Source organism: Anas platyrhynchos, chromosome 3 (assembly GCF_047663525.1).
Source record: "Anas platyrhynchos isolate ZD024472 breed Pekin duck chromosome 3, IASCAAS_PekinDuck_T2T, whole genome shotgun sequence".
Classification (NCBI taxonomy): Eukaryota; Metazoa; Chordata; class Aves; order Anseriformes; family Anatidae; genus Anas; species Anas platyrhynchos.
In genome coordinates this window covers 27,055,449-27,083,192 of record NC_092589.1, presented here as the reverse complement: position 1 = coordinate 27,083,192, position 27,744 = coordinate 27,055,449, and the positions used below count along the sequence as shown (strand labels likewise).

The following is a 27,744-nucleotide window of genomic DNA, read 5'->3' as shown; positions in this document are numbered from 1 at the left end:
TATGAATTATTGTCAGGCTGTTTTCCTAAATTACACGTTTATTTGGAACAGCACTCAGTATGCTGAATATTAATTGGCCAGAATGGAAGAGTAAGTGATCACAGAATCACAGAATTTCTAGGTTGGAAGAGACCTCAAGATCATCGAGTCCAACCTCTAACCTAACACTAACAGTCCCCACTAAACCATATCCCTAAGCTCTACACTTAGATCTTACACTAAGATCTTACACTTCTTTCCGGCACGTCAGGAAAAGTGCTTAAAACAATATTTTTCACCACCTTTTTGACCCTAACAGCATGTTTGTAGACAATTCAGGCAGTCTGAGAACCTGTGTATGTATTGCTGAATTTCTGTATTTAGTATTTCTGAGATGATGCTGAAAATAGCATAACTTCCTGTTTATTCTATTTCTTACATACTTATATACCCATTATATACTTATTGTTCTGGTTTAGCACTACAATCAACAAACAGGTACAGTTCGTCCAACATACTTGGTTTTATTTGATCAGCAACAGGACAATGCAAATAAAACAACCAGACCAATGTAACATTTTCACCTTTTACTAGACGTACAAGCTCCGCATTTTATAAGTGCCTAAGTAAAAGATCTTTCTTCACAATTTCTTTAACATTCACTTTGGTTGACTTGAAATGCAAGAAAATGGGTTTAAAGCACACTTTTTACATTTCTGGGAATAGCAATGACAATTCCTTCAAAACGTTTTTACCGTGTTTTACTTTTTAATGGTGTTTTCACATCAGGCTGTGTAGCACTGTCCCATCCTACCCGCAAAAAGAACGTAAGTAGCAATAGGTTCTTCAGTTAACTCCCACAGTTTTCCGTGGCTTTAGTTCTACGTCTCTGTCCATTAACTTCACAATTACCTGAAGTTCTATTTTTAAATAACTTTGTGTTTCTTCTTTGCAAGCACTTTCATTTTTCTCCCTTTGATTTGTTCACAGGGCCTTGATGCCACATGCGCCTGAGTGCTTAATAACTGAAGTCGATGCAGAGTTGTCGTGCCTCCCTCAGCTAACAGAAGTTCACTGCAGGCTAACATATGCTAGACTACAGCAAGACAACAGGCCATCTTTTATATGCATTTCAAAACAGCACAAAAAAAGAGTTTATCATTTTTCTTTCCCCCCACCCCCCTTTTTTATGGACTTCAATTATTACTTTAATCATTAAGCAACTTCTACCATATGGTCCAGAAATAACAACTGAAACTTTATGAAGAGTGAAAATAATCCACTGTGATCCAGAGGAGATACATGTGCTAACTGGCACCATATCATGTAATTCACATTTCCAAGGGAGTGAAGAGGATTTTCACAGATTGTTTTTGAGCAGAAAATTATCTAGGATTTCTCTTCACATCAGAGTTACTCACATAGGTTGTGTAGCACTGTCCCTGGAAGTGTCATGTTAAGCCTTCTTGGGAGTTATCTCCCATGGCTCTCTATGCTGCAGTAAACTGAATTGCTCAGCAAATGCCTAATTATAAACTTTGCAGGTCATACACTTGAATGGAAGTGGATTCATGAATCATGGATTATTCCCAGCCACACCAGCTGAACCACTAGCCTCAGTGACAAGCGTGAATGCGTACATGTAGCTAGTAAAGAAAAACATATGCACTTAGATTTACTCTGTTATTTAAAAAAAATAAATAAAAGCCAGTAAGTGGGCATCAAAACAATGATTTATTTTGTTACCTCCTCACCAAGTTGCCTTCTGAAGTCATTTAAAAGAAACTGCTGTAGAAAAGGTGAATGCCAGTGGTGAGGTCTAATAGAAGCCATCCAGGAAGGATGCTAAAGTGAGGTAATGATCAAATCATGTCAGCATGTAACAGATTGTTCAATTACTGTAATTTTCTAACAATTTTTCTATTCCTGAAGCTAGGGAAACAATGTACCCTTTGTTTTATCTGTACTATAATAATATATGCAAGTAATTATGCAAGTTATTTACATAACAATCGGAGTAAGTCATTTATAACTCTAGTATCTCTTGCATTACATTTGGAAAGTAAAAAGGGAAGCTCAGGAAAACTGAATGCATTTTTTTTCTTTCCCTAACAAAGTGAATGAGAGCTGTAAAACAAGGTGAAATTACATGAGGCAGCCTCAGGAGCCTAAAATGGGTATTCTTATTCTCTCAAATCCTTCCCTTGGCTCTGCTTCTGCCTCATCCACCTGCCAGCTTTGGCATTCATCAGGCTTTTGCTGAGTAGAATAATTCATTAACCCAGACCAAAAAAACAAAAACAAAACACACACACATACACACACACACACAAAAATCCTCTTCTCCCTGGTTAGCAAGTTAAACTTTCATGAAAAGGCCTATAATGAGTGATACCACAAAAGCAAAGTAAGTGTTAAAGGCAAACAGTTAGGAGAGGTAAAGAAGGTCCAACTACATGGAAAATGGCAACATAAAATGTTAAATGCTTTAGCTTCTTGGAAAAAAAAAAAAGTTTCTTCCATTTCAAGATTGCAGAAAATCTTGGATTACTTTTGTAATGGCATAGGATGAGCCAAGATATAAAGTAGGAGCAAACCAGACTATTTTGTCCAGGACCAAAAAGGAGTTTGATGGTATTGTGTGTGCTATGGCATTAGTAGCAACCCAGAAATATAGCTGAGGAAGGAAGAGAATTACAATGCAAGTACTGAGCAAATAATACAAAGAGCATAGTAAATATCAAACCTGAAACGTAACATGATGAGATTAAGACAGAACTAGGAGCAACAGATGCCCATATAGCTCTTGTATGTGAATAAAAGCCTGGCTCAATTCAGCGCTAGAGACATTTGATTTTGAATCAATTTTTATATAAAAAGGTGGGAAAATATACACAAACTCATGCTTTTACACCATAATGTTAGCATTTCAACAAAAACTGGGGGAAGAAGCCATTAACATAGGAAATTTCCACAGCATACAAAGGCATTTAGGTACTTCTTACGTAGCAAAATCAACCACTGAGGTGAAGGCTTAAAGAAATACTGCTTCTTTCCCACTGCCATGAACAGTTTTAGAAATATCAATGTATATTTTCCACACCCTAAATGTAAGTCTTTGTTTGTGGAAGGCAAATAAAAATGCAGAACTAAAGCTGTGGATAAATCACTGGGGAAAGTAAACTTGGAAAAGACGGAATACAAAGTCTAACAAGCTAGGTTACAGTTGTAAGGCCTTTTACTGCTAGCTTTAAAAGCTCATGTCTGCACACACATCAGCTGCTAATCACATCAGTAATAACTATCACATCTCAAATTACAGACTCACTTAACAATATTAAGTATTAAATCTGATATTTATCAGATCCCGACCTCTACCATTTCTAATTAATTTCTCTTGCCATCTCATTCCTCCCACTCTGTTTTACATGAACTCATGTTTGCTTTGCAGATTAAGCTTTTCCTCACTTCTCATTAATAAAGTCCTTTTTAGAGCCAGGCTGGAAGAAGGAACTAGATTTGTGTATAGCACAGTGCAAGGTAGCATTTCTATCATAATTACAGCAACAGGGGAATGTAGATAAGAATTTCCGAGAAACAGACTTACAGGAGAATACTGGTGAGCATACATAACAGCAACTACATGTTTTAACTAAATAGAAAAGGTATCTCTTTGCTGTAGAAAAAATTTGGGAAAGAGTAGATTCTAAAGCACTGGTTCTGCAGTGAATGATGGGTTGTATGGGTTGTGGGGTCAGCGTTTGTCTGTCTTTTACAGAGAGTAAACAGTGAAGAATAGGAGCCCTTGGTAAAGCATGAAGACTAGAGGATCATGAAGTAGCATAGCACTTCTAGCACAGCAGAACACAAGTAGAAGAAAATGTTTGCTGAAGTTCATTTGAACACCTACTGCGTGGGCCTCCCTGACAGCAAGTCCAATTAAGTAGAGAAAATGCCATTTGGGCTTCAAGGGTGAACTTAGGAACATTTGCATGAAAGTGCAGAAGAAAGGTTTATCAAATGGAAAAGGGATAGCTTTCACCTTGTATGGTCATTTCTTTGTGACCTGTGAGGTATGCTGCAATTTTATAAGATCTTCCTTATAGCATCTTTGACCTCTTGTAGAATGGTGAAGCTTAGCTTCTTACCAAAAAATACATATACTAAGCTAACATGAAACCTTAATTTAAGAAAATAAAAGTATTAAAAGGGTAGCTAATTAAGTGGGTTAGGGTTAGATGTGAATTGTGAAAGATAACATTTAAGAGTGCTCCTAAATAGTCCTATTTCTATAGCCTGAACTAGATCACTACTTACACTAACCACAAAATGTGAAAACAGCTCATTTCTGTGGAACATGCACTTCACTCAACATACTGATGTAGAAGAAAAATTAGCATCAGAGGTTATCAGAAAAAGCTTTATTAGTAACTGAAGTTACTGGAGATGCTTAATCTCTGTGTGTATTTATAATGAGCATAAGAGATTTTCATAGGGTTGCATTTAAAAAAAACACTGCAATGTTCACAGAGACCATGCCAGACCTCCTTCACGTTCTGTTCATGAACAGGAGCAGATACCATGCCCATCACACCATACCTTCTGCACTCAACTATGAAACTCTCTCGATACTCTTGATGGCTTCTGAGGGAAAGGAAAATAATAATGCCCAAAGACCACACATTTCAAAGTATTTTTACTGTCTCACAGGAATGAGTCCACACAGTAGCCTTCACACATTTACCTAGAGGTAAGAGTTTGCATCTTTCCCACAAACAGTAATTACAAGGTTGCTTTACTAGGAGTCACATTAGCTGTAGGCATCTCCAGAGTAGCGCAGTCTTGAAGCAGAGTACAGAGAGAGCTTCCCTGGCTGCTGAACTTCTCAGTTCAGTCACTGAAACAATGTGAGACTTACAGAAAGAAACTTCGCTGAGGTACTCAAAGTTTCAATATTCAGCTTTGAGGCTCAGTGTGGAAATGAGAGGTTGTGTCAGCAGCTGGCTGATGCGTACAAAGTTGCTCTTAGTGGGTTCATGGAGCAGCCTGAGCTCAAAGGGAAAGGCAGAAGACAAGCTTGTCTCCTCAGGGAGGTCCTGAAGAGATACCACGTTCATTACAATTGATGCAGGTAACGTTGACCATGTAAGAGGCAAAGACAGATGTGACATCCGACCCCTGAGAAATGCACTGACACAGCTAAATGAATTCTGCAGCCAAAGACAACTCATGCAGCTTCAAGGAAGTTATTTACCTAACATGGCTGAACACTAGGAGCTTGTACCAGGGCCAATGCTGGAGAATATAGATGAGGATACAGCATCTCTTCTGGCACCAAAATATAAAATCTGCCTAGACTATGCTTAATGATGCTTTACTGGCTTATGAAATGCAAGGGAAAGAGTCTGGCCTTTCCAGCTTCTGAATACATTAAGAAAAATCCTGAAAGGTTTTGATTTATTCTAGCCAAAATGAAAAGCAAAGTGCTCAGGAGTGGAGTATTGTTAAGATACACCGTCAGAAAATGCTGTAACTACTGGCATCGAAAGTCTGGTATCAAAATACCAGGCAGAACAGCAAGACAGAGCTGCATGGTTTCTTGTTGGTCCAGCTGCCTTTTTGGGGGTACTTTTCTTATCTTGTGGTTTAAAGGGCCCAGAGCTGGAAAGCTTCCAGTGTACCTGCTCTTAAGTTAATGGATGCATGTTTTGGCAAGATACAGTATTAAATACTGGGAGGAGTTGCCAGAATAAACCAAAGAACTGACTACACAGCAGAAATCTCAGATGGTAGAAAAAAAGTTTTAAAATAAAAAAACCCTACTTCATCAAGGAAGTTTGATTATACAACTATTTACATCCAGCAACTGAACAAAATGAAATGGCACTAAGTGCACTTTGCACTGTACATAGTCATAATATCCTAGTCAGCAGAAAGACATCTTACACAGTAAGGCTAGGAGATTCTCCTGACAATGTTTTTTCTTCTCTCCATCATTCAACATCACTAAGCACTGTTGCAACAGTGCTTAGAAACTCCTAAGACATGGCACAAAATAAGCATTGCACTTTGCTGCAGATGGTATTTTTCCATAAAATACTAGGAATGTACAGGCTTACTACTAAGCACTACAAATTAAGAAAGGAAATACAGTCACTGTCATTAACATTAAATAAAAGATACCCTTCAAATTTAAGCTAGTCAATCCTGGCAACCAGGCCCACTCAGTGAAAAGGCTACTTTCTGTGCTTAATCATAGGGCAGAGAGATCCCTCCTCAGCACGCAGATAAAATGAATAAGCTATCAGCTATACCTACGTAATGTCTCTGACTAAAAGCAGTCATCCTGAATTTTTTCTTGATCACTCTTGGAAGACTCCCAAGGCTTGCCGAAGGAAGATGTTATAGCAGCCTTATTCAGTTAGTTGGGTTGAGGTAATGACTCTCCCTGTTTTCCAGGTAGAGTAAGTGAACACACACACAGAACTACTCTTCAGCTGTTAGAAGCCAAGTACCTCTGGCCATTTCTTCTGAGAGTGTGTTATCAGCTTGAAGACACTGCTGATAGCATCAGTCCCACCTCTGATCCGAACCTACATCAGAGCAAAACCACATATGGCTGTGAAGACTAAAGAAACTGAACCTGGTTATGGTTAAAGCCAGCCCAGCCAAGAAACAAACATTTCCGTATGCGTGCACACACACAAGCAGAGATTTTTGTCACTTACCAGGCCACCCCTCTAACCTAGTTCTCAGTTCAATGCATGCATGCCTGTGTACATCATCTCAAAACCAACATTTAAGCAATTTACAAAACTGATTATTATATCTTATAAAACAAAATACCATACTTTGTCTTAGCCAAAAGTTACAGAATTTGTCCCTACAGAGAGACCTATAACATGCCTCCTGATACAAAATCAGAACATAGATGTGGCATGAATTATGAATTAACTCCTGGAGAACCCCCCTCAATTAAAAGCAGAGATCACAGAGACCTGCACCAATCAGTGTCTTAAAGTTACCTGCTGTGAAATCTCATACCATTCCTAATAGCACCTTACTATGTTGCTATTTGCAGCTACATGCTTGAGATCTAATGCATAGATTTAAGTCCCAGGCTACAAAATATTTGACAGCTTAAAAACCTAAAGCCAGGCAATCAAAGCTATTCACAGCAGAGCTGGAACCAGTGGCAAATTCATGCTTTTCTGATGTGACAGAACATTCTCCCTAAGTTAAGCAGAAGTCTCTATAAAGCTAACAGTTCAGTCTAAACATTAGTCTCACTTGGATAAAAAAACATTTTCCACAATTTGTATTCCCCTGGAAGTATCCTCAGACACTGTACAGGATGTTCACATTAGGATTAAATGAAGATCCATCTGATCTTCACAATTGTAGCTTACATTTACAATGCAACACTTGTACATGCATTCTGGTTGCAAGTATCTTTTGTTATTTAACATTGCAAATTTTGGTTTACTAGAGCATTGCTTAAAAACACACAAGCCACTCAGGTTAATCAGATTTAATTTAATATGGAACTTCAGGCAGAAACCTACAGTAGCCTGGTTGAATATGCACCATACCCTATGAGAGTTCCAGGGCTGAAGTAACACCAATGATTGTGTAAAGATCACACAGATTCATGGCTTGTTTCAGCTGTAGTACATATGCTTTAACAAAGCCATCTGCAAGCAGTTACAATTAAGACCATATAGATGATAGGATATATCACAATACTCAGAGGCCAAATTGGTTTCAACAGTAATTTCTGTAATGTGGCAACACAAGTAGTTTTAAGTGAGACTGATTATCGCACCTTTCAGATAATCTAGTTATTTTCCCATTTTACAAAGCTTCCATTCACCCCCCAAGAGATAAATTTATTAATTTTCAGTTTCTTTGAACATTTTGCTCAGCTGTTCAACTAGTGCTACAAGCTCAGGGTTTCCCCCTAGTGATTCAATTTGTTTATAGGCTTCAGATTCAAGCTCCTTTAACGTATTTCGAGTGTACTCAAATGAACCCACATTTTCAAGGTAATGCACACAGTATTTTTTTATATCTATGTTTTCTGTCCTTTGGCGTAAAATGTTTTGCACCTGAGTACTTTCAGGTTTTGACCAAATGGCATGAATGGTTGGGAATGAGAACTTGCCCTCAGTTAAGTCTTCACAAAAACTCTTGTTTTCACTATATTCTTTGGAGTGCAAGTTGGCATAGTCATCTCTTATCTGGAAGAAGAGACCGAGTGTGTTAAGAAGTGGTTTTAAGTCTTCTTTATAATTTGAGAAGAGCTGCATGAGGCCTACAGCCAATCCAAAGAGACCACCTGTCTTTTGTAGCACCATAGCTTTGTATTCAGCTTCTGTAGGACAGGTGTAAGTATCCCTCCAGTAAATATCCAGGCCTTGACCTTTATGGAGTTCCAGCAGCTGACGGGTAAAAACTTTAACAGCATCTGGGTGATCAAGGGTTAAAACCTTCTCTAAGCCAAGGAAATACACATAATTAGCACAGTTGATTACTGATGGAATTCCATAGATACTGTGAGCCACTGGAAAGCCCCGCCGTAGCTTTGAGTTATCTTCAATATCATCCACAAGCAGGCTTGCATTGTGCAACATCTCCGTCACTTCAATGATAACCTATTACAAGAAGAGAAAATTATTATCTCCCACTGCAACTTAACCTCCAGTTTTGAGAGATTTTATTTACAATAGGAAAACTTTTAAAGCATGATATTCTTTGTCACCAACGCTCCCCATTAGACCACTTGTTCTTACTATTAGTTTTATGATTCACTTAATCATCCAGTTCACCATTTAGTCCTGAACCACCGAATCTGATCACAGAAGCCACTATGTGAATGTATTCCCCAAAGTGTTTCCATGGACCTACTCCACTCTATTGTTGCTACAGTCCTAAAATAGGCCATGGTCTAGCAGCCATGCAGTGACATATTAGAAACACAAATAGAGCAAAGAAGAAGCATGATGTTGTGACAAGTCTAGGTTTACTAATTTGAGATATGCAGCTTATTATACTCAAGCTGTTCACAACATCAAGCTCGGGGCTGGCTATATGCAACAAACAGTAAGCCCTAACAGTTCCAAATCAGGACACTTCAAGAACTTGAAGCCTGTCTATGGTTTTCATTGCAGAACTCCTATGCAAGGAACAGGTATGTTCAGCACCTGCTTAAATGGAAGTAAGTTTAGGCATGTAAAACTGCATATGGTATAAACTCATTGCAAAAACATGTGACAAAAGACATCATTTTGAAGCTACTGAGCCAGTCATACTTGCTAGCAACAAGCACTGCACTCAAGCACTCATCAGAACAACTGCTTCTAAAAACCATTAAGGCCATCATTAAATAGTAGCACACAGCTAGTGTGTTTGTACTTGGTGGGTGCTCTAGGAAGCACTAAGAGGGACTTTGCTGCTGCAAGCATTTCTTCAGCAGCAAGCCACCTAGTGTTCAGTGACCACTGTCCCTAAAGGTTTTTAAACTGAAATCCTGCAGTCAAATTGTTTGTTTGCCCAAGATAACAACTGTAAGAACAAGCTACTTGAGCACTAATGACTCATCTAGGACTTAGAATTGAGGACTACTTTGACCTGTAAAGGTACATTGCTGCCCACTAACTTTAAAATCATAAAGGATAGAGTAATTATAAAAAGCAATTTTGCAATGCCTATTTTTCTGAATATTGGTTTAGTCCATTATGTCATTTTCAGTACTATCAGAAAAGTTTCCCTATGAATTCATTGGATGAGCCTACTCTAGCATTTCTTGTTAGCATATTTCATATTGCTTTCAGTTCTGTGAACTTCTGGAGCTTCTAGACATTTAAGGTTGAACTGAAGTAACTTAAATAGCGCTTCATAACTGTTTGAGTTGTTAACTTTCATAAGGAAAAGCAGTGTCAGAAATGCTTTAAGGTTGGAAGTGAGGCAGGAAGAAGTTTAGACAGCAGAAAAAGCTTATTTTCTAGAAGATATCAGGAAATGCCTGAGGAAATGAGTAAGACTGCTCTTCATAATGAAAGCAGAAGACCAACACAGAGCCCTATGCTTTCTTACAGCCCAAGCCCATCTAATCTGTGACCGCTGCAATACCACTTTCAACACCCAGATTTCTGTACCTTCTTACCTGCAACAGCTTTAAGTTTTACTTGGCCCTGTGCCAGGCCATTTCAGTGCTGTCTTAGAAGAAAGTCAATCTGACAGGTGCTGTATTCTCTAACTCAAAAAGCTGATGTGTCTCAGTGCAACATAAAATGCACTAAAGGATGCAGGAGGTAGAAAAGAGACCACGTGGCTGAGAAAATAGTAAAGTAATGGTAGCCTGTAGTAAAACTAACTACCAAGCAACAGTAGCCTCAACTGTATTCAGCTAGATAAACAATATCAAAATTCAGATTTTTAATAGAATACAAGTAACTGGAAGGGAATCAAGCTGCTAGACAACTGGAAAGACTTAAAGTACAAGAGATGTCAAAGAGGACATGCAGTCACCCTGACTTCAACAGCCTTACATTATTAAAATGAGTACAATTATAGACAAAAGCACTAACGATTTCAGCAAGAGTCAAAGATGACAGGGTCTTGTTTTCATCCTGAGGTTATTTAGAGAATCACAAACCATTTAAGTGGTAAAACAAACATTAAAGCATCAGTTTTCTTCATAAAGATAACTAAAACAAGTGGTCTAAATTTTCAATAATGGTTACATGACTACCTGTTTACAAGTGACAGGTAGAACTGGTTACTTCTGTTCACACCATGGTACTGCAGCTTTAATTATCTATGGTGCTAGAAAAACAACAGACACTCATCATCACCGGTGCTCAGCAAAAGGGTAAGAGGCTATAACTGCAGACTGCAGTGCAAGAGATTCCAGTAGGCCATAATGGAAAAACTTATCATGAAAGGGATTCAGCACTGGAAAAGGTGCCCTGAGAGGCTGCAGAGTCAGATTTTCAAGACTCAGCAAGGCTCTCAGAAGCCTGAAGCAGCTATGGAACAAGTCCTTCTTAGAGCAGGTTTGACCTGGATAACGACCAGAGATTCCTGCTAATTTGAATTTTGATCTATGATTTCTGACTAAAGCCATGCATACAAGTACACAGGTTGCTATAATACATTTGTCTAGGTGGAAACCAGAATAAATCTGGCTAAAGAGTTATATGGATAGATTGGGTTTGTGTGACAAGGGCTTGGCAGCAGGAGGGCTGCAGGGGTGGCCTCTGAGAAGTGCCAAGGACCTGCCCTATGGTAGGTAAGAGCCAGCTCCAGCTGGCTCCAAAAGGGATTCAATAACAGCTGAGCCAACAAATGATGCTGCTTGTGCTTATGGCAGAACAGATTTAAGAAAGGGAAAAAACTGCCATGCAACAGCAGCTGGAAGTGAGGAGTGAAAAGCAACCCTGCAGACCCCAAGGTCGGTGCAGCAGGAGGGCAGGAGGTGCTGCAGGCAGGCAGCAGCAGTTCCCCTGCGGCCTGTGGAGAGGCCCCTGGTGGAGCAGGCTGTCCCCCTGCAGCCCATGGGTCCCACATGGAGCAGATCTCCACGCTGCAGCCCCCCAGTGGGTGGAGGAGCCCCCGGTGGAGCAGGTGGCTGTGGCCTGGAGGAGGCTGCGGCCCAAGGAGAGCCCCCGCAGGAGCAGGCCCCGGGCCGGAGCTGCAGCCCGTGGAGAGGAGCCCACGCAGGAGCAGGGGGTCTGGGGGGAGCTGCCCCCACCTGTGGGGGACCCGTGCTGGAGCAGTTTGCTCCTGGGGGATGGACCCCGTGGGACGAAGCCGTGTGGGAGCAGTTCCTGAAGAGCTGCTGCCTGTGGGCAGCCCCTGCAGGCTCAGTTCGGGAAGGATGGCATCCATGGGAGGGACCCCACGGGGAGCAGGGGAAGAGAGGGACCACGAAGGAGCGGCAGATGATTAAGTGTTATGGACTGACCACAACCCCCATTCCCCTGTGCCACTCAGGAGGAGGTAGAAGATGGATGGGGGGTGGGGAGAAGGTTATTTTAGTTTGCTTTTAGTTTCTCACTGCTCTAGTCTGTTAGTAACAGGCAATAAATTATGTTATTCTCCCTAAATTGAGACTGTTTCGCCTGTGCAGATAATTGGTGAGCAATGTTCCTGTCCTGATCTCAGCCCTGAAGCCCTTTTCCATTGCATTTCTTTTCCTCTTCCTTTTGAGGAGGGTAGGAGTGAGAGCAGTTGTAGTAGAAGTTCGCTGTCCATCAGGGTGAAGCCATCACAATGGACAAGGCTGGAAAAAATAAGATTACTAGGAGACTAATGCAGCTTCTTCCTTCACTGTTTGAATTACTTAAGCCATTTTGCTACTCAAGGACTATGAAGTATCACACAAGCAACTGTAAAGAAGACTTCTTCAAACACTAATGGCCTGCCTATTAATGAAATTAGCTAGGGACCAGGTAAGTGTCAAAACAAAAACACAACGGAAACACTACCAACCACCACAATTGGTTACTTTAATTACTTACATTACCTTGGATACAGAGTACCTTCTGCACCCTAAATAAGCAGTTTGGCAAAACTATAGTTGAAGCAGAAGAGGAATTTCACATTTTAGAAGCCAGTGTTTAAACACACAGCTACACATCTTGCACAGATCTGTCCAACAGGGGAAAAAAAGAATATTCCTGGTCAAATGTTTCTCAATAGAGAGTAAGGACTCTATACTGTGTAAGAAGTCCATCCAGAAGTCCAAAACAAGTGGTTTATAAAGTTCACTTGACTGCTGGCTTTGATGTTCTTGTATCAAAATAGTAAGAGCTTATTCTCAATCACTATGTGTAGTTTACAAGGTAACCATCGAGGTTCTTTCTTAAGTCATGGAAAACTCATTGTTAATAACCACAGCGGGTAACAATAGCAACTACTCATCCACAACTCAAAAGGTTGAGCACACTTGAAAAGCAGTGACTGTTCTACACAAGACAAACTGTGGAAATTGTTTCTTTAGTGTTCCACCACAGCCAAAGCTTTGCACTAGTTATTTTGCCGAAGCTGTACGTTATATTTGGAAATTATGTAGCATAAATTATCAGAAGACTTAAACACGTTAACAACAATGCTATTGATATTCTTGGCAGAAAGATAACAGCCCTTTAAAAATAATTAGTGAGTACCTGTATCTTATCTTCTGGAACATTCAGCCAGTGATTAAAGGCCTGCGACAGTTTGGTTCTCACTTGCTTACCTACAATGAGGAAAAAAACACAAATCACATGAAGTTCATTATTAGACAACAATTTGACTTATGAACTGTAACTGATTTGAGAGCAGTAAGCTGATAAGCATGACCACTTGAAAGGGTAAAATACATTACAGTAAGTTTGTAGCTTGTTTTCTTCATTGTATAAACATTAGATCTCAAGTTGCTGATTGTTGGTAGCATTTCACAACAATGTACATAAACAATACTATAAAGCAGGTATTTACATGTTACTATTTAGTTTTGGCAATTTAATTAGAGAGTGATCTTGAGTCTGAGTCCGTCAGTAACCTGTATGGATCAGTTTGCTACCTCTGAAAGCAAGTCCTAGTTTGCCAGGCACGTTGACTTTGTGTAAGATTAGAAAGTTTGAAAAAAATTTTAAAATTATGATTCATTATTTGTTCAAGATGTGTACTTGCTGAATATTTATTTCCTCTCCATTATCAAGTCTTTCTACTGTAGTGCTCTTCATCTGCTACTGACTTTGTGAAGATATAGTGACACGTGACATACTTATTAAATAACTCTAAACAACCTAGTTCTGAACAGAACTTCCCAAGATTTCAGACATTTATCTTATACTCTAGAAGTTCACCTGTTCATAATGGGATATTCTGCTTTTGCTACCTCTAGTTTGGCAGAGAACCAGGCAGCCACCTATTTCAGAGAAACAACGGACAAGATTACAAGTACAAATTTGGTATTAAGCTAAGTATTACTGTTCATTCCAGATAAATTTTACCTGAAGGAGATGATTTTAAAATAAGTTAGCCCATGTTAACAAGTTAATCTTGCCTATAAATTATTGATGCCAGCTTTCTTTAATAAATTGCTAAGGGTTGTGTACAAATATTTATCCAGTGTGTTTATTGATCTTTACTGAACAATTTCATATTGATCAGTCACTCTCTACCCACACAGGCCTTGCAGCTTCAAACTTTAAGAGGGCTCAGCTGAGCTTCAGATCTTCAAGTAACAGCAAAACGTGTTGACACAGAGAGCTTGTATACATAGCTTGTATCAACAAGGTTTCTGGAAGCAGTTTCCAGCAAACCTCAAAGCAGTGCAACCTAGATAGCAGGTTCCATATTACTCCAAGACCTACTGAGAGACATAACCCAGGAATGAATCCGCAATATCAGCACTCACATTAATGATGCCATCCTGCCCACAGCACTGAAGTTGCAACATCTGAATCTTTCCCCAAGGCTTCTCTGTATTGCTGTGTGACCAGCACATACAGAACAGAGTAACTAATGTGGATAGATTCACTCACAATCATATACTGTAGAAAAATCAGAAGGGATTTCTCCTCTTCTATCACACCACCAAGATCTAAGCAGCAGGTTTGTGGTTTGGGTTCTATAGTGGGGGGTGGTAACCATCCTCATTTGTTCAAAGGGCTTCAATTTTTGCTCGGTTCTCAAATAGGTTTTTACTATTCCCTACCAAAAAACAAAAAAAAGGTGATGGTGACAGAAGTGACTAATGAAAAAGCATTTATTTCCCAGGAGCTTTGGCTTCTGGCTGTGCCCTATGGGAAGGGGCACTTTTACCCAGACATACACTGCCTTTGGCTCACAGTCTCCATTTCTGTTTTCTCTGTTCAGTTTTAAATACTGATAGCTTTTTGCAGGAGGGAGGGATTACTTTGTTTCTGAAACAGCACAACAGATATGTTAAGTTTCTCATGACAGACTTATTCTCTATCAGAACAATAAGTATCTAGTTCTATTTTTTAAACCTGTGCATTTAAATCAATAATTCACTGACTTAAGTTCACCATTTTAATATGGGTAACCAGAGCTCAAGTTTGAATGCAAAATTAGAGTAGCACCCAAGAGTTTTAAAATATCTTACATTAGCTAAACACCATCACTAGTTCAAGTTAGATCTGCTTCTGACAGCAATAGCTCCTGCAGATGTCAAGGATTTGAAATACTACCAACATTCAGACTTTCCTCCCCTTCTTTCCTTCCCACCCACCATGTGGGTGGATCAGATTTTGGCCAAATCCGTTCCCTGCCTTACTGCATATTCATGACCACCAAGTACTGCACAAAGCAGGGTCAAGACTCCCTGCATCCAAGGCTCAACTTTTTTTTTTTTTAATTGCATGAGTTAACTGAAGAGGAAATAATCACTCAAGTATTGAGTGTAACTGCTACAGACATCTGCCAAATTGTACAGCTTGCCAGGTAAGTGTAAACAAATATTTTAGTACATCCATAAAGAAAGCTAGTCAGAGATAATATCACATTAAGAAAGCATACCTCATCTACAGCTGGTTACTCACTTCTGGATTAAGGAAAAAGGTAGCTGTTGCATCAATATAAGCATTAGGCAACTTAATTCTGTTGTTCTAAATACATTTCCTAGAAAATACACTTACGGAGCGCTAGATACTCAGTAACAAGTTTTATTTCATCATGAGGTACATAACTACCAGCATGTAATCCAAATGGACTGTTAATATATACACAGTGGATTTGGCCATTTAGCTCCTCAGTGTAGACTGCATTTGAATTGTTAGACTTGTCTGCCCTGTTCTGGCGAGGCTGTCTAGACACTGACTATTAAAGAAAAAGAACACTATCTATATAGTGAAGCATTAATCTTTTCTTTTACAGGTGCAGATTTGCTTTTGTGAGCCCCATTATTGCTTCATAAATGCTACTGTATCTTGTTCTGAAGTCAATCCTAGCAGGTCTATTTGATGCTACAGCAATTTTCCACATGCATGTTTTATGCCTACGGTCACACTATGATGACAAGAGACCCAACCCCTTCAACACTTCATACAGTAAGACTCCATTCTTGGCCTACAGCCCTCCCTTCAGACTAGATGGCCTATAGATGTGAGGACAAAATTAAATGGAGTAAAACTTACCACCACCATAATTACTCATTTTCCACTGTTATGCATCACAACCCTCTTGACGAGTCTAAGCAGACTCTTGTACAACTGAAGACTATCCAGATCTAGCTTCCAAAAATTCTTCTAGCTACTGTACCCAGCCATAATTATAGACAGTACCGCAACATCTTTTTAACAAATTTAGGCTAAATGCACTGTCTGATCTGCTGAAGATCCCAATACCACCCCAATCAAGCAAAAACTATGCAAAACTTGTTTTCTCATTAGTAATGTGGGGTGGAAAACAAGGTAGGAAAAAATATTTCAAACCTAATAGCCCCACTCTGACAAGATAGGTAATTTATATTAAAATAATTTATAGGGATAAGAATGTAAAGTCATTATCCTGAAAAGATTCAGTTAAATTAGAGGGGTCACACTGAGGACAGTCCCTCCCACCTATTTAATCACATAAGAGAAGCTTCTCTAAAATCAGACTGGCTACACATGTGTTTATATCTACATGATTGTTCTCCTGATAGAGCACAGACCCAGAGCTCATAGACCTCCTGCTCCGGACAGGCTGCTGATCAGTATTTCTTTACATATGCTGCATTAAAGTGACCTCAAACTGTGCCCTTAAGGCAGCACCCCACTTAGAGTGAGGGTATGTGAAACGGATCGAACAGCATGGGGAAGAGCAGAGGGACTATTAACCTAGCCCTCATTAGAGCCTCACTAAGCTAATTCAACTCATTACCCCAGCAGAAAGCTGACTGCTTTTTGCTAGGCTAGCTTTCTGCCAGCCTTATGTACTGAGTCAGCTTCTAAAGCGGGTCTGCCAGAGTTAGTACAGGCTAAGCAGCAGATGCTGAGAGCTGGGGGAAAGGGGCATCACCCTTATGGATGAAGCAAGCTATTATATTACCTCAGCTGTATTGTGCACTTCCATGTTTAGCTCTGTCCTCTGATGGGTTAGGGCTAAACGGGTCCCTGATCAGACCTCCCCACACAGCCACGCTACAGCCAGCACACAGGCAAAGAGAGCAAGCCCATCCCTTTAAACCTGGGCAGCCACTTTGGGACAGATCACAGCCACTGTAGGATTGTCTAGCTTAAACTCCCACCCCATTCAAAATAGAGTTAGCTAGTCCAAGGCTGTGATTCTGCCATCTGCCTTGTTTCCACGATCCTGAATTCCACCATCCCGCGGTCACTGCAGACACAGCTGCTCCCAGCCTTCAGATCCCAACCAATTCGTTGTTTTCAAAGTGTCAAGTCCAGCAAAATGCCTTCCCTCACCAACTCGTTGGTCCTTGATGCATTCCAGAAACCTCTGGGATTGCCTATGCCCTGCTGCATTGCTGCTTCTACTAGATATCAAGGTAGAAGTCTCTCATGAAGACAATGGCCTGTGAAGGAGGCTTCTTCCAGCTGTGTGGAGGCTTCATCTACTTCTTCCTGATCAGATGGCCTATAGCACAGACCCACTGTAGTGTCACCCATATCAATCTGCCCTCTGATCTTGAGCCTGTTGAGAGTTTATGGGTTAATCTAACCCAAGGCAGAACTCTGTGCAGTTCAGCTGCTCTTTCACATAAACAGGCAATTCCCATTCTTTGCCGTCCCAGCCTTTCTAGACAGTCCATATCCACCTGCAGCTCTCCAGCTACTCCACATCCAATATCCCAATGAAACCACAGCCCTGCAGCTTCATGCAGACATCTAACTTCTCCTATTTATTCCTCATGCATTTGCGTACAGGCACTTGAGAGTCACCCAGTCCTACAGATTCCCTAGTAGGAGTGAGAGCTTCCTGCATCACACTGCCCTGTTATCACTTCCTTATTTGAATGCACACATCTGGAGTGGACTTCTGTCAGCTTTGTTCTGTTAATTAAAAAGTCTCTCGTCCACATCAGATTATACCCTTTGCTTGCCAGTTCATCACTTCCTTGCTTTATTTTGGGTACTCTTATTTAAATTGAAGTGATAATGGAAGAATAACTTCTCATCAGGTCAGTCAGCCAGTGCCAACTCAGGTTGGTGGATCCCACCTCCTCCTAGTAGTCCTTGATGCACAAAAGGAGCCCCATGATCATAAAACCCAGATCCCTGCTGTTAAGGTCAACTGTGCGACTAACTGGTTGTTAACAGAAAGGATCTGCTTATTCTTCTTGAATAGGAGAGGAGGGGAGAAGAGCTTAAGGAAGAAAAAAAAACACACTTGGTCTCCTGTGCCCATCCCTCACTCCAAAAGCCATGTGGTCATGTTTGATAAGCCCCACATGTCCCCAGCTATATCCATTGGTTCTCAAATTGAAGAGGCACGGGGTTCAGTAGCCTTAGGATGAAACACCCCTTGGTATTCTCTCAGGAACATCCCTGACCCAAGCTGTCCAGAAGCAGCATGCCTCTGGAAGATAACAGAGGAACAGCAGCCTCCCCACTACTGGCGCTTGCTGTCAGCCTGGAGCTGTGCCATACACAGATCTAGCCATTTGTTTTCTTCTGGTGCACTAAACTTACCTGACAATTGCTTATCTTCATGATGAACAGGAATCTTTCCTGGTGCCAGAAGCCATGAGCTCCCAGCTTTCACCATTGCACAAGCCTCCATTTTCCAACCTGTTATGCACTCTTCTTGCCCCTCCTTCAGTGCATTCAGGGTCTTGAACCTGAAGGACCTTCAAAGGATCCTGCCAATCTAATTATTATCTCTAATGCTGTGCAGCCTGCTGACCCTCTTCCACTGCTGATTTGCTTGGTGGAAGCAAATTTGACCATCATATATCTTTTGGGGGCTGGAACAGTACTTTCTCCTGGCCCGGTGGGATTCCTAGGCATCTCTGCAGTGCAAGACCTGGAGAGATGCCACCCCTCAGGAACACAGCCCAGATTGAGGCTGCTGATGTGTAAGGTGCATTTGTTCCACTGGTAAAGATCATGCCCTGTGGCACATCACCACCATTCCTAAGTGCATGTACCATGTTCTCAGTTTCTAGTCTCCTTCTACATGAACTGCTGCACAGAACTACATCTGTTGGCTGCCTGTTAGCTCTATTCTCTTTTAGAGGAGATCAGAAGAGTGAGAAAAAAACATAAATGCTATTAAAAAAAAATAATCTGTTTCAGTACATTTGAGAGGCTACTGTCAAAGTAAAGCATCACCTTCGTCTTGCTACTGCTGCTTCAAAAATCCTTCACCAAGCTGGTTAAGTTCAACAACTGAGCAGAAAAATATGAAAAAAAGACCAAAAGCCAGTCTTGATTGTTTAGCAAGCCAAGTAAGCCCAGGAAAGACTGAAGCCAAGACCAGAACAATGCACATGAAAGGCAAGATGCAGAGTTGTGAATAGGATTGGAATCTATCCTTTTCAATAGCAGGCCCATATACTCCTTAGGGCTGCAAAAACAGCTACTGCTGTTAACTTAGCTACTCCGAGATGAAAGATGCTTCCTCATCTGCGTGAATTTAAGGCAAATCACATTATTGGCATTTGTGAAATTTATTTCTGCTTATTGCACTTTGTTTACCCAAGTAAAGGGCAAAATACTAGACTCAGAGTAAGGCAATTTTATGTTCTACTACTGAAATATTTTACAAGAAAAGTTACTGTTTCAAGATGTATGCTTCTCCCAGGCACTAAATTCTGTTAATTAATGTTTATTCCATCATTAGCATACTAACCGTTAAAATTGCAACACAAAAAAAAGACTTAAGCCCTGTAATTTTTCTAGCCTAGTGTTATAAACCCAAGCTTGTATGTTTCTTCAACTTCTAAGTATCACCTCAGCTACCATTAAAATCCTATTTCATTAATGGCAAGCAGAATAATCAAGTTTCTCTTTTTTGAGAGATTAACCCTTAACATCACTATAAAAGCTTGTATTCTTACACTACAGGCAACATTAGCAGACATTTTTCAAACCATCTCAATACAGTTACACAATTCTTCTTTATGTAAGAGTTTTGATATGCATCTAACTTCAAGTTTTCACAGGTTACTAAACCACTTGGAGACTGTTTTTCAACTGGTCCTACAAGATAAGCAACTGGATATTGAAGGGTCATAATTGTACAGATCTGACTGAACTGAGCTTTCTCCAGAAGCTTCTCAGAGCTCCAGGTGATCCAAGAGAGAAACAGCTCTTTGGCCTCACCCTTGTGCCACGCCACAAGCTGGACAAAAGATAACTATTCTGCCTGCCAAGTTTTCCAGCAGGTTAGGTGATTGATACTACCTAATCATCTGGTTAGTGAGCTGAGAACTGGCATGAGTTAAGATGCGGGAGAATACTGCCAGAAGGAAGATGGAATTAAACCTCCTCTTTCAGCAAAAGCTTGTTAGATTAGCTCAGGCATCTCATCTGGGCTCCACCCTAATTATGAACTGCTAGCATATGCCTCATTTTTCCCTTCACCAAGCATCGGTGCTCGTACTGATGCCAAGGCTCACACAAGTAGCTGGCTCCTACTGATCTGTGTTTGGCATAGCTGACTTAGGGCAAAGCCAACATTTCAAAAACCAGACAACATCCAGCTATATGATTGTGAACACTTACTGCTTCCACTGTTACTCCATAACAGCTTTCCACAGGCACGCGACATTTACCTGTCTACCTTAGGAGAATTCTCCCATTCTGAATCACACCACCATTCCTACACGGTGTATCTTGTCTCTCACCTTCCCCAAAACATAAATTCACAGGAGATCAACACGTTTCAGCAGACAGATTTATGATATTTTAGCAGGACAGGACAAAGTTCTTGCACCGTTCATCAATATAAGTCTATAAGCCATCAAGATAGAGTGATTAGGGTTGAACACACCATGAAGTACAGGAGTTCAGCCACAGGAATGAAGGTGGGAAGGTTAAACCAGATGCATCATTTAAGTGAAAGCTAATTGAAGAGCTATTAGTCAAGCACTTATGCCTACAGAAGGTTGTTTTCTTTGTCTTGACACTTTCTTATCTTGTGCATATTTGCTACTAGGTAGCTGAGCTTTCTTTTCCAGCAGCTACAATTTCTTAAAAGGAAAAAAAAAAAAAAGCAGCTAAAACCACAGAGGGGTTATGATATACCATGTTTATGTCAGATAAACACACCAAACAAAAACCCTCCTTTAAGATGGTGTTGGAGAAGCTTCTTCAGGATCAGCTCTTAGAAAGCTCTCTGGAATATCACAGATTGATTCTCAAATAAGTCTTCTAGCAAAATCACCACCCAGTTTCACATAACAAAATGAAAAATACTGTGAGGAAACAGGAAAAACTTTCTGGCATTATCAGAAGGAGTGTTACTGCCAAATTCTTTCCTTCTCTACTTTTTCAACTCAAGTAGTACTAGCTGCCAAGAACATGCAATCATTAACGTAGACAAGATGCTCGTGATATTTGTAAAGATGAATAATGAACTTCAATATGCATGGGTTAAAGACCCACCCTGGTGATAATATAGGTCTTTTTGCAGATGTACAAAGCCAGTTAGTACTGTACCTGTGATTAGTTACGCTGTTTGCCTAGACAGGTCTCCTATCCCCGGTCAGATATCATTTTGGTCAGGGTTACTTTCCTTAAATACTTACCAAATTTTGCGCATTTGTTAGTTCCCCCAGTATTTGATACAAGCTGGGCAGAGCCTTCTAGTTGGCATGCCCATACATTAATTCTCTCACAAACTGCCTCCTCCATTCTGCTAATATAGCTGCTATTCAAGAAGAGAAACTTTATCTCAATGTGTTGCTGGTGACCTAACACCAGACAGGGACTGGCAGATTCTCTGGTAAGTGAAACACAGAGACAGACAAAATCAGCCCAAAACAAGCCTGGCTCTACACATACCAGGGTGAAGAAATAACATAAAAGAAGCTATTTAAAACATACACACAATCCATCAAGCCTAGTACAGCAAGCAGATAAACTTTGGGCTGGCAATGTTTCACTCTTCAAAAATGGAATCAAGTCTTCAGTGCTTGCTCAGTTCCAGTAAGTCAGCGACTTTGAACGTAAGACAGAGCAAATGCAAGACAACTATCTGTGCTCTAACAGACAGGCTCAGCTGCCACTGTACCAGTTTCACCAAAAGGACAGTTTCACCAGAGAAATAAAAACAAACTAACACTTTTTCAACAGTTTTAATTAATTGTAACTCCACAAATCAAGAAAGGATAAACTTATTGGCATATATTTCCTAGGAAAGAAAAAGATGTTAGAAAGACAATTTTGATATTTAAAAGAGTAAAAGTAAACTTGCCTGGTAGTTGAAGTAAATACTGGTATGGCTCTAGGATTCTTTTAGATGTTTCATCGTTCCCATCCATGTCTTTATTTGATAAGAGGTAATTCACTCTTAAAGAAAGGGTTGTGAACACTATTTAAATGGAAAAAAAAAAAGTTGAATTAACAAAATAAAGGAGCATACAAATATAAAAAGTCAATGACCTCTAGGCTAGGTGCATGTGCTACAGTTTTGAACATGACGGTGACTACTACCTTTACTATACAAGAAGTTTCCCGGATGGCATTTGGATAAGAAGCAAGCATGTTTTAAATACAGCTTTCTTTAATTATTCATGAATAGCTTAAGCCAACTCCTAGCCTTTTAGCTTACTTTGACTTTTGTACATATTAGATGGCTCAGACGACAGACAAACACTTAAAACATCAGCATTCACAACAATGGAGCTCCACTGTACGGAGTTAGAGAAGACACTCAGTATATACAAAACCTCGTACAACTAATAGGATTAGACCTCCCTGTGCTCTTTCACCACGGGAAAACGCAGATGGCTAAGAGCAGAAGCTACACCTTACTCCAAGGCAACCTAAACAAACTGAGCACTAGCTTGAGCCTTTTGACAGGTTCCTTCATCATGATGGATGTTTTGGAAGACAGGAACACACTGCTTTCCTACTAAGCACACAGACATCTGCACACACTTTACCATATACTATATACATCGCACTCTCACAGTAAATCTTTTAAGATCCACTCCCTTCATAGCTCAATTATCTATTGATTGTTTTTTAGTTCACATCCTTATGGTCATCCATATTTGCATTTTTCCCCCAGACTGTTTTCTATAATGGATTCTCTCTCCTTTCACCTCTAGCCTTCCTTGCTGCACTGCAGATACAGCAGCTCAAAACAATTCTTCTAATGTCATTTTAAGACAGGAACTGCAGCAGTAGCGTAACGTCTCATGCTACTTCAGCATCATTTCTTAGCTGTTTAGCTAGCATCCAGGAAAGAATGCATTTTTCCCTCCTCTTGGAGCAATTAAGTAGTTTTGTTAGTTACTGATAAAAGTAATTATTTTTAAGTGACTTTAGAAGTACAGACTGGTGCATTTTTAACATTGGTACATTAAGAGGAGTGGTTGACACGAGTGAAATACAGTATATTCCACTCTTTCTCAGAGTCCAGCAATAGGTTTCCCATCAACAACTCAAAGGATCAGTATTAAAAGTTATCACTTCCTCTTAAGCTACTTAGACCTGGTATTCCTCAACACTCAGGAACTTTCCCTTCCAGTGGCAGCTCTATCAGTTCCTGTCTTTGGGTCCCATTCCCACCCTCTGGACCCACAAATATTTTTAGCAGTACAAACTTGGGAACTAATCTGCATCAGTAACTACTTGCAAAGCTTAGGCTTGGATCAATTCCTTTATCTGGTTCGCTGCATATGTTAACCCAATTTATCAACACTTCAGGGGCAAGAAATGCTATTTAAGCACACACAGTTGCTACTGCAATCCTTGTAAGACAGGACCTTTCTGGAAAGCTTTGCAGTTTCTTAACAGTAACACCACAATAAGAATTACAGCCTTCCCATCTGACCCTGTGGTGTGCCAGCACAACAGGCTGTCGGGCCACAATAATCAAAGCTGGGCTTATCTGACACCCTCAGCTCCCTGTTGTTCCTACCTTACTGGTACAGCTCCAGGGACAGGAACTGCTTGCAAGCTAGGGCTGCCACTAAGAACACCAGCTGTAAAACTGCACCCCTACACATCAAGCGTAAGTCTCAAAGGATTTCAGTGAGGAAGTGAAATAAGAAATGCTCATCACAGCCCATCCCTGGATGTTTTAAGAAGAGATGCTCATAGAGCTGGATATAGAGACACTATCAAGTTAGCCACCCTCCCGTGACAATTAATCATCAAAAAAACACAGGGAGAGCTTAGAACTGAAGGTGCTCAGCTAGGGGAGATGTTGGGGTTGAATTCCTTCTCTGTGAGGGCTTCCCACTAACACTGAGCCTACAAGGGTTGGGCTGTTAGCACACATTGTAGCAGCACAAAACAAAGAATGTGAAGATTACTCACCGGTCATTGCCCTGACAAAGTTCTTAGAAGTAAATGTTAGAGCTCTTCCTCCCCCCTCAGGGAACGAGGAGGTTTCTTCCCTGTCTATAGGGCACTAACATAGTACTCAAAAATCCCCATCCAACTGAAAATTGGCTGGTATCACACAGCAAACTGAATCTACCTTTCAGGCACTACTACCAGGAATCCTCCCAAACGCTGCTCATTGCAAGATAAATTAACCAGGCACTTCTCCCACAAATGCCAAGAGTTTATCATTGTTATGATTAAAGCAGAAAAGCATTACAGCTTACAGCTGAGCTTCATTTTTTGTTTTTAAATAGAGCAAGAAAAGGCCTGCCACTGGTGGCAATTTGAAACCACGGTGGTTAAGCTTTCCTGGGCTGTTTTGCTACCTGAAAATGACCTAAGGAAATTATTGTAAGAAAGAGAAGAGAGGTGATCCCTCATAAGAGGGATCCACATGTCTAAAGTACCCACAGAAACAAGGACGGTGAGTCCCAAAACTTATAGGAAGAAGGGAAACTCGATAAAGACACCTAAATGAAGGCACCTACAGGGGTCTATACGGCAGAATACCGTTAAGTATGAGGCTGCAAAGAGCAGGAACATGACTGAAGTTACCACACTTCACACACCTGGTACGGAGGTTCCTGCCCGCAGGGCTGCCCAGCTCCCTGCGGGATCTCAGCAGCCACAGCAACTTTCCTCAGCCCCTCCCGAGGCGCAGGGGAGCCGCAGGCCCCCAGCCGCCCCCCCCAGGGCTCCGCGCTCCGGCTCGGGGCTCCCAGCGCCATCTTAGGGCGAGGAGACCCCCTCGGGGCCCCCCCCAGGACCCCCTCTCCCGAGCCACCGCCGCCAGCCCCGGCTCCCCGCAGCGCCCCCCGCTCCCCGCCGCTCACCTCAGGCCGCCGCCAACCCGCGCAGCCCCGCCCCGCCCGGCGGGATGGAGGGGAGGGAAGGGGGGGGGGGGGGGGGGGGGAGGCAGCACCGCCCCCTTCCGCCCCGCCGGGCGCCACCTTCGCCTCTTGGGGGAAAATGCGCCACCGGAGCCGCACCGCGCATGCGCCGGCCCAGCCCCCTCCTGCCATTAGCATTCGGCTGGGGCCCCGGCCCCGCGCGGCGGCGGCGGCGCGCGGTGCGCGCTGGGATGTGTAGTCCGCGCCGGGAGCCCACTGGCTGAGGGAACCCGGGGAGGGAGGCGCGGGGGGACTGCGTTACCCGTGAGGCTGCGCGGCGCCGAGTCTCAGTTTCCATAGAAGTGGAGAAAAATGACGTCAGTATTTCCGAGGCGGCGGCCAATGGGGCCGGGGGGGGGGCGGGCCGTGCGGGCCGCGGCCCAATGGAGGTAGGCGGGGAGAGGGGCGTGGCCCGGCCCGCCCGGCCGTCAGTCAGTCGGGCGGTCGGTGCGGGAGGGGGAGGGGGAGCGAGGCAGGGGGAGCGCAGCGCTCAGCGCCGCCGGCTCCGCGTCCGCGCCCGGGTGCGGGCGGCACGGGGCGGCCCCGCCGCGCGAGCACAGCCCCAGCCGTTGGCGGAGCGGGGGCCGAGGGCGCCCGACGGGGAGACGGAGCCGCGGGCGGCGGCAGCAGCAGCAGCAGCAGGAGGAGGAGGAGGAGGAGGAGGAGGCGGCTTCGCCCCGTTCCCTTCCCTCCCCCCCGCCGCGGGTCGGGGGAGTCGCGGGCGGGCGCCGCGGAACAAAGGTACCGGCGGGCGGGCGGGGGGCGAGCCCCGGGCCCCACGGCGGGCGGCAGGGGGGGGGTGTGTGCGTGAGGGGGGGGAGGCGGTTGTTTTTCTGCGCTCGCAGCGCGGCTGCGGCGGGACTCGGCGGCGGGGCGAGGGCGATCGGCAGCCGCCTGCTTGTGTCCGTGTCCCCCCCCCCCGTCCCTCCCGCCCCGCTCCGCTCCGCTCCCTTCTTTTCTTCTTCTTCCTTTTCTCCCCCCCCCCCCGCCCGGCCCCCAGACGGCCGCGGAGTTGCGGCTGTTGCTGCCGAAACTCCGGCCGCGGAGTCAGCGCTTTGCTTGTATTTGGGGAGGGGGGGCACGGAGAGGGAGAGGGAGAGGAGGGGGGGGGGGGGGGGGAGGAGCCGCCGCGATCCGGAGCCGCCGCGATCCGGAGCCGCAGCCCCGTACAAAAGCGGCTGCACACCCCCCCCCCCCATGTCCCCCCCCATCCTGCTGCCCGCACTCTTCCTCGTACAATGGAGGCAGGGCCTCCCTCCCCTCCCTCCCCTCCTCCTCCTCTCCCCCAGCCGCCAAGTGCGGGGGTCCCGGCGCTGAGCTCACCCCCCCCCCCCCTTATACCCCCCCCATCCCCTCCTTCCCCTCCCGGCAGCGGGCGGGCAGGGGGCTGCAGCCCCGCGGGGGGCGGCCCCGAGGCCGTGCTTTATCCCCCCGTTTCCCCCCCCCCCCCGGCGCCGTGCGGCGGGTTGTTGTTGTGGCAAGTTTCTCCTCCTCTGACAGAAATGGCGTCAGCGGCGGCGAGGCAGCGGCCGGGGAGGGGCGCGGGGGGGAGCGGGGCAGCGGCAGCACCAGGGCTCGGGGAGGGGGCGGGGGGGGCTCGGGGAGGCGCCCCCCGCCCTCCCTCAGCCTCCCCCCCGCGGCCCCCCGAGCCCCCTGAGGCGGCCCCGCCGCCCCTCCCCCGCCCGGTGCCTCAGCGCTTTGTTTTAAATTCCAGGTCCGGCCTCGGCCGCGCAGCCCCCGCCGAGGCTTTTTACCGCAGCCTGAGCTCATCATGAAGGTAAGGCGTGAGGGAAACGGCCGTGGGGGACGGCCCCGTGAGGGAATGGCCGTGGGGAAATGTCCGTCTGTCTGTCCGCCCGCTCCGTCCCGGGGTGCCCCCCCCATGGAGGAGGACATGGCTGCCTGGCTGCAGCTCGGGAAAAGTCGCCAGAGTTTGGCCGCCGGGCTCCGGAGGGGCTCGGGGAGGCGCAGGGAGGTTTCGTGCCCTGTCCGGGTGTCCCTTGCGGTGCCCACAGCCATCGTCGCAGCTCGTTTTTTCCCCGAGCCCTTCTCCTCTCCCGTCTCCTTCTTTTTCCTGCGTCGGGCAAGTGCTACAGGAAACAAAGCGTGTCAGCCCCATAGCGTGATCTGCTCTGTGCCAAAATGGACCTGCGTACCCCAAAATAGTTAGGAAATAGCCGGCCTTTTTGTCGTTTTGCTGAGGATGGCTCACCTGAGCTGCTGTTTGTGTCGCTGTGCCCCCCCCCCTCCCAGGATCTGTAATTCAGCTCTGGGTCTGGGCTGCGGTAAACCTTCAAAATATGAACCCTATCGAAAGCAATTGTTGCAAGCCTGAGATGCATCATCTCATCGGT

General features: G+C 43.6%; 2 protein-coding genes across 7 annotated transcripts in view; one reads left to right on the top strand and one right to left on the bottom strand.

Moving 5' to 3' along the window:
- Positions 1-487: 487 nt before the first annotated feature.
- Positions 488-25,466, bottom strand: GGPS1 (geranylgeranyl diphosphate synthase 1). Of its 3 annotated transcripts, XM_027453758.3 has the most exons (4): positions 25,334-25,466; positions 22,357-22,473; positions 13,152-13,222; positions 488-8,633 (listed from the first exon to the last, which is right to left on the bottom strand). In XM_027453758.3, the coding sequence occupies exons 2-4, from the start codon at positions 22,421-22,423 to the stop codon at positions 7,872-7,874; spliced, it is 900 nt and encodes a 299-aa protein (XP_027309559.2). In that variant the 5' UTR covers positions 22,424-22,473; positions 25,334-25,466; the 3' UTR covers positions 488-7,871. The 3 variants fall into 3 exon arrangements, with proteins under 3 accessions (XP_027309559.2, XP_038032090.1, XP_038032091.1); XM_038176162.2 differs by lacking the exons at positions 13,152-13,222; positions 25,334-25,466; XM_038176163.2 differs by lacking the exons at positions 13,152-13,222; positions 22,357-22,473; positions 25,334-25,466 and adding an exon at positions 12,509-12,650.
- A 161-nt stretch (positions 25,467-25,627) lies between these two features.
- Positions 25,628-27,744, top strand: part of ARID4B (AT-rich interaction domain 4B) — an 86,511-nt gene continuing 84,394 nt past the window's right edge. For 2 of the 4 annotated variants that reach the window (XM_072035581.1, XM_072035582.1), the window contains exons 1-2: positions 25,827-26,131; positions 27,105-27,167. In XM_072035581.1, coding sequence (XP_071891682.1) covers positions 27,162-27,167 — 6 coding nt within the window. In that variant the 5' untranslated portion in view covers positions 25,827-26,131; positions 27,105-27,161. Of the gene's footprint in view, positions 25,708-25,803; positions 26,132-27,104; positions 27,168-27,744 lie in introns of those variants that run through there. The other 2 variants (XM_038176159.2, XM_027453752.3) reach the window with 2 other exon arrangements.

Coding starts and splice junctions, on each gene's coding strand:
- GGPS1 (XM_027453758.3), bottom strand. CDS start 22,423: ATGGATGGGAACGATGAAACATCTAAAAGAATCCTAGAGCCATACCAG. Junction 13,223..22,356: donor GTATTTACTTCAACTACCAG/GCAAGTTTACTT, acceptor TCCTCATTGTAG/GTAAGCAAGTGAGAACCAAA. Junction 8,634..13,151: donor TTCCAGAAGATAAGATACAG/GTACTCACTAAT, acceptor TTCTTGTAATAG/GTTATCATTGAAGTGACGGA.